This window comes from Vigna angularis, chromosome 11, assembly GCF_016808095.1.
Source record: "Vigna angularis cultivar LongXiaoDou No.4 chromosome 11, ASM1680809v1, whole genome shotgun sequence".
Classification (NCBI taxonomy): domain Eukaryota; kingdom Viridiplantae; phylum Streptophyta; class Magnoliopsida; order Fabales; family Fabaceae; genus Vigna; species Vigna angularis.
In genome coordinates, this window is record NC_068980.1 from 19,738,883 (window position 1) to 19,750,196 (window position 11,314).

At 34.2% G+C, this 11,314-nt stretch overlaps 1 protein-coding gene across 1 annotated transcript; it reads left to right on the top strand.

The window, feature by feature from the left end:
- The first annotated feature begins 2,231 nt into the window (after window positions 1-2,231).
- LOC108334206 (receptor-like protein kinase BRI1-like 3) lies at window positions 2,232-6,684 on the top strand. The gene has a single exon (XM_017569914.2). The coding sequence runs from the start codon at window positions 2,557-2,559 to the stop codon at window positions 6,178-6,180; it is 3,624 nt and encodes a 1,207-aa protein (XP_017425403.1). The 5' UTR covers window positions 2,232-2,556; the 3' UTR covers window positions 6,181-6,684.
- The last annotated feature ends 4,630 nt before the right edge of the window (window positions 6,685-11,314 follow it).

Below are 11,314 nucleotides of genomic sequence, written 5' to 3' on the forward strand. Positions count from 1 at the left end.
ATAAATTTTAATCCCTTAATTCCATAGGTACAAGAAATTAAAAAAAAATGTATGTGTGAATTAAAAGAAACAGTTTTTAAATATAGAAACTAAGAGAGAAAGTTTTGTAATTATATAAGGAGTAATTAAACCTAAATAGAGAACCTTGCCAATCAATGTCATTAAAGAACAAATAAATAAATAAATAAAATGCATTGAAAATTACTAGAGAGTACACTTCAAAATACAACTTTGAACTTTTGATTGATTCTATAAGACTTAATTACGGTACATAAGTTTGATTTGATTGAGTTTAATTTTAACAGAATTGGAAGTGAAAAGACAATTTTAATTTGGTGGTAGGGAAGAATTTGAAAATAGTGTTGGACCATGGAAGTGCCTAATGGTTAATTATTTTTAATGAAAATGTAATTGAAATTAAATAATGATTAAGAGGAGATAGGTGTGGCATGTGGTGGGAGATAAATCCAAATCCAAAGTTTGACTGAACCTTGATAGATGAGCAATTAAAGTAAGAAAATCTTGATTAGTGGGGGCACCACTTTCCCTTATTCTCCGTAACCTGTCCTCATGTTTTACCCTTTTTTTTTTTTCTCCTTCATCTCTATTCTTTTATAATTTGTTCCATTCATTCTCTGGATCTATGTATTAATTCAAATTTTAGTTTTTCCATCTCCATTGACATTTCTCCAGTTCTTCTTACCATAGCTGCTTACTGTTAAGTCCTAATTATTAAAAAGATATATTATGTAAAAATCAAACTGGGAAATTCTTCAATAAAATGAGTTTATTTTCAAGTAAAGTTCACCTCGGTGTTTATCTTAGCTTACCCCACCATGGTTGGTGCACATGATGATGAACTGTTGTGTATATTTGTCTTGTTTGAAAGCCTAAACATCCCCACAAATCTAGCAATTGTTTTTATTTAGCACAGTGCTACTAGACAGGACTTGAACATCGTACCTGCTGCACCCACTGTCTGTCAAATTCCAAAAGCTATTTTCCAGAACCCTTTCTGCATATATATATATATATATATATATATATATATATATATATATATATATATATATATATATATATATATATATATATATATATATATATATATATATATATATATATATATATATATATATATATATATATATATATATATATATATATATATAAGCAAGGTTGCATTTTTTTTTTCACATAGGTGGTCTGTGAGAAACAAATAATAAATGGCCATTTCAACTACTTTTACAGGGAAATTATTGCAAGCTCCCCCAACACACGATTTATGTGTGTCCTTCATTATGATTTCCATCTTCAATATTCTTTCATGGAAATAGTAAACGACTAACTTAGGTTTAATGGCAGATATATAATCCAGGATATATAATCCAGTAAATTTGATCGGTAATGTAAAATTAAATTAGATTTAAAATCTATTTTTTATAATAATATTAAAATTATAATTATTAAAATCACTCCTTAATATCTAGTTATATATATATATATATTTAAAATTTGTTAATCAGTGTTTAAGAACTTTATTTAATGTACAATTAATGATTATTTATTCTATTATATTTATGTTAAAAGTTAAATAATTAATTTTCCTAATTAAAATAATATAAATTTATATGACAAGTTATTTAGAAACAAATTTTTTTTTTATGCTTGATTATATTTTAATTTTTAATAACATTAAATTAAACGCCAACCAATTAAAAGAAAACGATACATCAACATTATTATTAATTATTTTTAAATTTTTTATGCATTAAAACAAATTATTAATTATAATTATATAAAACTTATACCTCTAAATAAAACAAAAGTATAGATATTGGCATAAGAATTTATTTAATGCCACTTAATATTTATTAATTATTAGTGGAGAAAATTTGAGAAACAGAGGAAGTAGGGTAGTAGTAGCTTGCATAACCCTCTTTCCCCTAATTTTGACACCGGGTTCCGTTTCCACATTTTCAAAACCCAAAGTTTGGGTGATAATTACGTCTTTGAAACCGGAAAGCCATTTGGACCACTTTTTTTAAAAGAATGGACAACATTAATATTTTTTAATATTTATAATAATAGTTATATTTGTGATTTAAAAACAATAACACCACGCGACGATTCCTTCTCTCACGTAATTTCAGCTTCCCCAGCAAGTCCTATCTTTCTTTCTTTTCTCCCCGTAAAGAAAACGTTCAAAAAGCAACCCCAAAATCAAACCTATTAGCTCAGGGTAGGTACGCGTACAGCCACACAACTCTGAAATTCGGGACAAGACACACTTCTTTTATTTATAATTTTCATTTTTCTATATCTCTGCCAAAACAAAATAAAAAACGGTGTAGGAAAAGACAAAAACAAACATAAAGAAATTCCATGCAGTTTTCGATTTGAACTCACTCTCACACGCACGCACGGATGCATACACAGTGATTTAGTTGATCAATGGGAAGGAAGCATAAGCATGTGCATATCGTATTATGCATAATAGGCATAAGCTAAAACTAATGATTAATTTTCCATGAAGCAGAGAGTGAAAAAACCCAAATGAAAAGAGCGAAACCATACCTCAGGAGGAACATGTCGTGGTCACCAACACTAGTAATTACCTCCCTTCTTCTGATTGCCTTATTCGTTGCAGTAACAACAGCAGAAGCAGAATCAGAACCGGCATCAACCTCCGATGCGAATCTCCTCATCCGCTTCAAGCAGTTCCACGTTTCCTCCGACCCCCGCGGCTTCCTCTCCGATTGGCTCCCCGACGCGCCGTCCCCGTGCGCGTGGCGCGGCGTTACCTGCTCGCCCCAGCCACCCCGCGTCACCGCCATCGACCTCTCCGGCGCCTCCCTCTCCGGCACCCTCCACCTCCCCACCCTCACATCCCTCCCCTCGCTAAGCACCCTCGTCCTACGTGGCAACTCCTTCTCCGCTTTCAACCTCAGCGTTTCGCCGTTTTGCACGCTTCAAACACTCGACCTCTCTTTCAACAACTTCTCCGGCAAGTTTCCTTTCGCAAACCTAACTCCGTGTAACCGCCTCACTTACTTAAACCTCTCCAATAATCTCATCACCGCTGGGCTCGGCCTTGGGCCTGACTCTGGGCTTTCCCTGGCCCAACTCGACTTGTCCAGAAACCTCGTCTCCGACGTGAGCCTTCTCGTGTCCTCTCTCGCGAGCTCCGCTCTCGTTTATCTGAACTTCTCCAACAACAGACTCACGGGTCAACTCGGCGAGTCGCTCGTTTCGCGAAGCGCGAACCTCTCCACCTTGGACCTCTCCCACAATCTTCTCTCTGGGGCGGTGCCGCCTCGGCTCGTGAATGACGCCGTTCAGGTTCTCGATTTCTCGTTCAACAACTTCTCGCGGCTGGATTTCTCCTCGTGCGGTAGCCTAACGCGGTTGAGCTTCTCGCGCAATGCGCTCTCCGGAGAAGAGTTTCCGCGCGGGTTGAGCAGCTGCAACAGGCTCGAGGTTCTGGATCTTTCTCGCAATGAGTTTGAAGCCGAGATTCCCGGGGAGATTCTTCGGAGTTTGAGGAGCTTGAAGTCTTTGTTTCTCGACCGCAACAAATTCTTCGGCGAGATTCCGAGCGAGCTCGGAAGCCTCTGCGGAAGTCTCGTGGAGCTTGATCTCTCCGAGAACATGCTTTCTGGTGCGTTGCCTTTGAGCTTCGTGAACTGTTCTTCCATGCTGAGTTTGAACCTTGCGAGGAACTATTTCTCTGGGAACTTCCTCGTGTCCGTGGTTAGCAACCTTCAGAGTCTTGAGTATCTAAACGTGGCGTTTAATAACATAACGGGACAGGTTCCGTTTTCGCTTGTTAACCTGAAACGGCTTCGGGTGCTTGACTTGAGCTCGAACCGGTTAAACGGCAATGTTCCGTCGTTCTTTTGCCCTTCCGAGCTGGAGAAGTTGATCCTTGCGGGCAATTACCTTTCCGGGACGGTGCCGTCACAGCTCGGTGATTGTAAGAATTTGAGAACCGTTGATTTCAGCTTTAACAGCTTGAACGGTTCGATTCCGTGGGAGGTTTGGGCTTTGCCTAACCTCTCTGATTTGATTATGTGGGCGAATAATCTCACTGGGGAAATCCCAGAAGGAATTTGTGTTAAAGGAGGGAACTTGGAGAATTTGATTCTCAACAATAACTTCATTTCTGGGTCAATTCCGAAGTCAATTGCCAATTGCACCAACATGATATGGGTGTCGCTGGCGAGCAACCGGTTAACCGGAGCGATACCTTCTGGGATTGGGAAATTGAACGTATTGGCGATTCTCCAGCTTGGGAACAACTCGCTGAGTGGGAGGATTCCACCGGAGATAGGCAAGTGTGGGAAGTTGATATGGTTAGATTTGAATAGCAATAACCTAACTGGGAATATCCCGTTTGAGCTTGCTGATCAAGCGGGACTGGTTATCCCGGGCAAGGTTTCAGGGAAGCAGTTTGCGTTTGTGAGGAACGAGGGTGGGACTAGTTGCAGGGGTGCTGGTGGGTTGGTTGAGTTTGAGGATATCAGAACAGAGAGACTTGAAGGTTTTCCCATGGTGCATTCGTGCCCATTGACGCGGATTTACTCCGGTTGGACCGTGTATACTTTTTCTTCCAATGGGAGCATGATCTACCTTGACCTTTCCTACAACTTGCTGTCTGGGACTATTCCTGGGAATTTGGGTGGCATGGCCTATTTGCAGGTGTTGAATATGGGGCACAATAGGCTGAGTGGGAACATTCCAGATAGTTTTGGTGGTTTGAAAGTAATTGGGGTGCTTGATCTGTCACATAACAGTCTTAATGGGTCCATCCCTGGTTCATTGCAGAGCCTTTCTTTTCTCAGTGACCTTGACGTCTCTAATAATAATCTCACCGGGTCCATTCCTTCTGGAGGTCAGTTGACTACTTTTCCAGCTTCTAGATACGAGAACAACTCTGGCCTTTGCGGCCTGCCGCTGCCATCGTGTAGTGCTTCGAAGAACCGCTCAGTGGGTGTTGTGGTTTGGAAGAAGAAGCAGCCTGTAGCAGCTGGGGTTGTCATTGGTTTGCTTTGCTTCCTCTTGTTTGCGCTTGGGCTTGTGTTGGCTTTGTACAGGGTGAGGAAGGCTCAGAAGAAGGAGGAGATTAGAGAAAAGTATATAGAGAGTCTTCCCACTTCGGGGAGCAGTAGTTGGAAGATTTCCAGCTTTCCTGAGCCTCTGAGCATCAATGTTGCCACCTTTGAGAAGCCTCTGCGGAAGCTGACTTTCGCACATCTTCTCGAGGCTACTAATGGTTTCAGTGCTGAGAGTTTGATCGGCTCTGGGGGATTTGGTGAAGTGTACAAGGCTAAACTCAAAGATGGCTGTGTTGTTGCCATCAAGAAGCTCATTCATGTGACGGGTCAGGGAGATAGGGAGTTCATGGCTGAGATGGAAACTATTGGGAAGATTAAGCATAGGAACCTGGTTCAGCTGCTGGGTTACTGTAAAGTTGGGGAGGAGAGGCTTCTTGTGTACGAGTTCATGAAATGGGGAAGTCTTGAGGCTGTTTTACATGAAAGGGCAAAAGGAGGAGGTTCAAATCTTGATTGGGGTGCAAGAAAGAAGATTGCCATAGGGTCAGCAAGAGGTCTTGCATTTCTTCATCATAGTTGCATTCCTCACATTATACACAGGGACATGAAGTCCAGCAACATTCTTCTTGATGAAGATTTTGAGGCTAGAGTTTCTGATTTTGGCATGGCAAGATTGGTCAATGCCCTCGATACTCATTTAACTGTCAGCACACTTGCCGGAACACCGGGTTATGTACCCCCTGAGTACTACCAGAGTTTCCGATGTACAGCTAAAGGGGATGTCTATAGTTATGGTGTCATACTGCTTGAGCTTCTATCAGGTAGAAGGCCAATCGACTCTTCCGAGTTTGGTGATGACAACAATCTTGTTGGTTGGTCTAAGAAGCTTTACAAAGAGAAGAGAATTAATGAAATACTTGATCCTGATTTAATTGTGCAATCATCTAGTGAAAGTGAACTATTTCAGTATTTGAGAATTGCCTTTGAGTGTCTAGATGAGAGGCCCTACCGTCGGCCGACCATGATACAAGTGATGGCCATGTTCAAAGAGCTTCAGGTTGACACAGATAATGATACGCTTGATAGCTTCTCTCTGAGAGACAGTTTCATTGATGAAGCATGAAAATAGGATATTTACTGTGAGACTCAAAGCCTTTTGACGGTTGAGGAGGAAATAGAAAGTTTTTCAACATTTGGAGTGTTGCTGGACAGAATTGACAATTCTGGTGACACTTATCTGTCCTACCTGAAATTGGAGGAGGGTTATTGCACTTTCTTTTCTGTATATAAGACATACAATGAAACCAAGAGATCGAAGGCAATCATGGAAGGATGAGACTTGAGGTTATAAGCAGAGTTTTGTATGTTACTTTTGAGCTGATCAAGTGTTCAGTCACTTGAAATTGGTAGATATATACACTTTTTTCCTATGAACTTCTGTTACTCCATCATCATCACCCACACTTGCTGACGGTCTTGTTTGTCATTTCCATTGGGTTCTGATATCACCACAGTTTTGCTCATTGTGTTTTGGTTCGTATTGCAAGTGACAATTTTTATTTTTTCTAGAAATCTAGAATATGTTGTAAATATAAATGAAATGTGCTACATTGGGTATGCTTTTCCTCACTTGTATGGAACTATAACTGCATAACGGGATTAACACCAAATGATTATCGTTATGTAAGATCAAATAGAGGTTGAAATTTGAATGCCAATAATAGACACGTTTTCTGGTTTCTTACCAACTACTCAAATTTCAAATAGAATCCTTATAACCCTTTTATAATGCATATTTGATAAATTCATAGCATAAGGAATGATATTTCGTGTATTAACATTGTAATGATCCTGGAGGTTAAATATCATGCATCACTAGTCTAAGGTTAACAGGGTTAATATCTAGGCAGATACCCTATGCTTTAAACTGTACTTTATTTAAAAATAAATTTAGGAAAGTTGACTACTATTATGTTTATTATTAAAAGATGTAATAATCAATTTTCTGTGCCTTTAACAAATAGAGAATATTTAACAATGTATTCTTCGTCCGAGGACAAAGAATACGGATATGGTAAAGATAATTTCCTTTGAATACCCGAAAGAGGTAAAAATCTTCTCTATAGAATCCAACAAGGAGGAGTTTTCTTACCACACCTGTATGTAAATCACCTGTATGTAAATGAGGAGTGAAGAGAAGGAGTTGCGTGTTAATAGTCATATTCTATATTTGTTTTTTTGTTTTCTGTTATGTTTGTGTAACCTCTTTAGAGATTTTGGAACCTATGTATGCTCTGTTTGTGTTCTCTTTTTGATAAAGTGAACAATATTCAGTTCTGTTTTTGTTAAGCTTTTCCTTACCTTTTCTGCATATCAAAATTCTGATATATCCATTAAACTCTAAAAAAAATATATAGTACAAAACTTGCCAAAGATAAAAGTGAAACTCCAAATGTATTGTTCAATATGCACCCAACCAAGAATTAGTACGAGGATGTTGAAGCAGATGCAAAAGCAAAAATCAAAGACTGAACATTTTTTTACATTTTCCTGGAAAATCCTCTTTGCATCTACAAGAATAAGGATGTGTTAAATAACCCTTCCAAATACCTTTGCACAGTCTTGTAGCATTCATCTAATACAAAAACACCTTCAAAATTTTAAAAGCAATATTTGTACAATTCATGTATACCATTGATGAAAAGCACCATTCTGATTTTCTTTGCACATAATTCGCATTGGACATGTAGCCATGCATCTTAAAAAAATCATCTGAAGCTTCAATTTCAATCAAATTGCGAACAACTGATACACCATAAACAGATTCGATGGCATCCAGCCTTGAAGACGTGGCAACAGTTTGAACATCAGCTCTAACAGCTGCATGCTGATTGCAATAAAAGTCCCAAACAGCCAGTGAAAAAATAACATACGTAATTTACAATGCAGCTAGTTAACAAGATTAGCTTAGCAAATACATTTTGTAGCTCAAGTGACCAACCCTTTTGTAACTCAATAAAATTTGTTTTTAAACTATTCCAAATGACTTTTTAACATAACAATAGTATGCAATTTAGCCTGTTAAAACTTTTAAAAACAAGACAACATTGATGAAAAAAAAGCAACGACCTATTATGACGGATGAAAATCACCTATCATAATAGGTTGACCGGTGACAGAATTGTAATAAATGTAAAACATATTATGACGGAGTTTGACAAATCAATCATAATATCCAACGTTGTGATAAACTAGTAAATAATTTTAAAACATATTATGACAGAGTTATAAACATTAATCATGATATGAAATGTGGTGAAAAAGTTGTAAATAAGTTAAAAATGTATTATGACGTAGTTTTGGACAAATGTTATAATATATGAGAGATAATGTTCATCATGGCTCCCTTTGTTCAAGTTTGATAGACACTTAAAGTAACGTGTTTGGTCAGAATTTTGTCTGTGAATGGTATTTGCCACTTTTGTCAAATGAATTAGCTGTCTTTGGGAAGATTAATTGCTATACAGATATAGAACCATCTTTTGCACAGTTATTTGTTTTAAAATCTACGAACGAAGTTGAGAATCATGTAAGGTTGGCTGGTATATTTTGAAGTTTAAAGAAAGATCACCATCATACTGCAGTAGAAGAATATCTATTCTACATCTCCTTGTGATGATTCTATTAGGGAAAATTTTAGCTGAACTGAATACTAAAAACTTATCAGAAACAAGGTAAGTCCTCCTAATGTTCAAAGAAAATTAACAGATATATGCCAACACAATTGTCAAATCAACAGCAATATTCAAACTTTAGTCCTTATGAGATATCAATGTAGCTTGGGTTGATTTTTCTTAAAAAAATATGTTTAAACAAATATGATTTTAGCTTTTAAAATTTAATGTAAAATTAAAATTTATTTTTATTCATTTGATATCCAAATTTTAAAAATTAATAAATATAATCATTTTAATTAAATAAATTAAAACTTGTCATAAAATGTTTCAAAGTAATATTTGAGCTGTTTATAAGATTTGATACAGTTCAACTCAAATATTAATATAAAAAAACTAATTAAACAAAATACTCTATATTTTATAATTATATTTATTTATTTTTAAAATTTAAATTCTAAATATATCAAAATTTAACAAGATAATTTTAATTTTTTATTTAAATTTATTAACTACAACCATATTTAAAAAAAACTAATTTGTGACATGGCTATAAATGTAATCTAACAGTTTAAATGTTGATAGTAATATATTTTACAAAAATTTACACTGAAATTGAAACTTATGATTTAATAATTCAGGATCTCTTTAGTATTAGTAGGTAAACTGTAATGATTTTAATTTACTCTAATTATTGCACATATTGTTCCTCTGTCCCGTTGTTACCTTATTTTGCAATCATAAGGATGGATTAATCAATTCTGATCTAATTCAGTCACTCCTGCATCAATAAGATATTATTATTTTTCACATTTAACAAACTTTTACACACATTTTATATTTATTATTTTACCATTCAATTTTTATTTTTTCTATAAATATAAAAGTTAACTTTTTAATTCTCAAAATACCCCAAACAGTTATATTATCAACTGGTCTAAGTGATGTAAAAAAACATTTTCTAAAAAATATTACTCTTTTGTTAAGTACAAAACCCAAGGCACATTATTTTGTGCATCAATCTAAAAGGGTGATTTTAAAAATATAAAAAAAATTGAAATAAAATAAATATTTTGTTTCTGTTAGGGACAGTAGCCCTATATTATTGGGCAGTATCCCCTATTGTAGAGAGATTCATAAGACAATAAAATTTGGGTCCAAGAGGCCCTTTTAATCTTCCATCTCTATCCGCTTTTTCTTTATCATGTCCTTTTCAGTAAAGCTTTCTCCATCACCCACCTCTATTGCTTGTTTAGTAAAAGCTAAACACACAAACTTTCATTATATTTCTAATTATAATCTTTGCTATTTATTAATAAATGTGCTTTTTTCTTAACAAAAATTATTACCTTAATTGGTATTTAGCATTTAATCATCAACTCAATAATAGAGTCACAACTTCAACTCTAACTTTCTCTTACAAATGAATCACCCCATTGAAAGAGGGATTCTACCTCTTCACTGTAAAAATAAAAAAGTATATATATATATATATATATATATATATATATATATATATATATATATATATATATATATATATATAAAGGTGGAAAGAAATATAAAAATCATGAGTTTCTTACATAACATACTGCTATTAAGATATGGATTCCTAATTTATGCATTTTTTGCTTTGATTTGATAGTTAATGTTGTTTCTAAATACACTCATCATCATGTGATTATATATTATTTGAAACTCTCATTTCTGTTTTTCTTAAATTAAATTTCTTTTTAATTTAACTTATATCTTTATTGTTTATCTTTCTCAATTTCTTATCTATTTTTAGATGAAAAAATACTATTAAAAAAAATATGTTTATATATTATGTATACATGTATGTATAGAGAAAGAGTATGGATTTTTAATTAGTCAAATTCATCATGGTATTATCTCTATCTTTATTATCTTTCACAGGTTTCTTAAATATAAAGAATAAATTATCATTGATTAAATAGATTTTTGTAATTGTTTTATAATTTAAAATGATTTCAATTTGGTTCATATTTTTTTTTAAATTCAATGTAATATTTTTTACTAAGATGACATGTGTGATTTATTACTTATGTTAATTAGTCAATTTTAACTCATAATATATTATTCATTATTCATTCTTGTATTGAACAAATTTGACATAAGATATTTTATGGATTCGTTTAAAAATAAAATTAAAAACAAATTAAAAATTAAAATAATAATACGAAAATGAAAAAATTATGATAATAGTAATAAAGAAAAAACTATTTAACGTGTTTCTCTATCCATACAACTTCTTAATTTTAAATATTTATTTATTTATTATCTCTTTTAATTTTTTATTGGTTCATCCGAATAACAATTCTTGTTTTTATACAAGTACAATAAATTAGTAATATTTTTATATATTAGATTGGAGTCCATTTAAAATAAAAAATTATAACAATAGTGTCACTACCTCTACGTTACTAAACAACATTAGACTGGAGAATAACTATCTCTATCTCTATAAATAAACATTGATAATATCATTAAAGGAAAATAGACACACTTTCTTATTAAGGCTTTTACTTCAACTTTAATAGGAACACTCATCTATACCTAACA

What these genes read in the sequence shown, in the direction of transcription:
- LOC108334206 (XM_017569914.2), top strand. Translation starts at nt 2,557, where the DNA reads ATGAAAAGAGCGAAACCATACCTCAGGAGGAACATGTCGTGGTCACCA.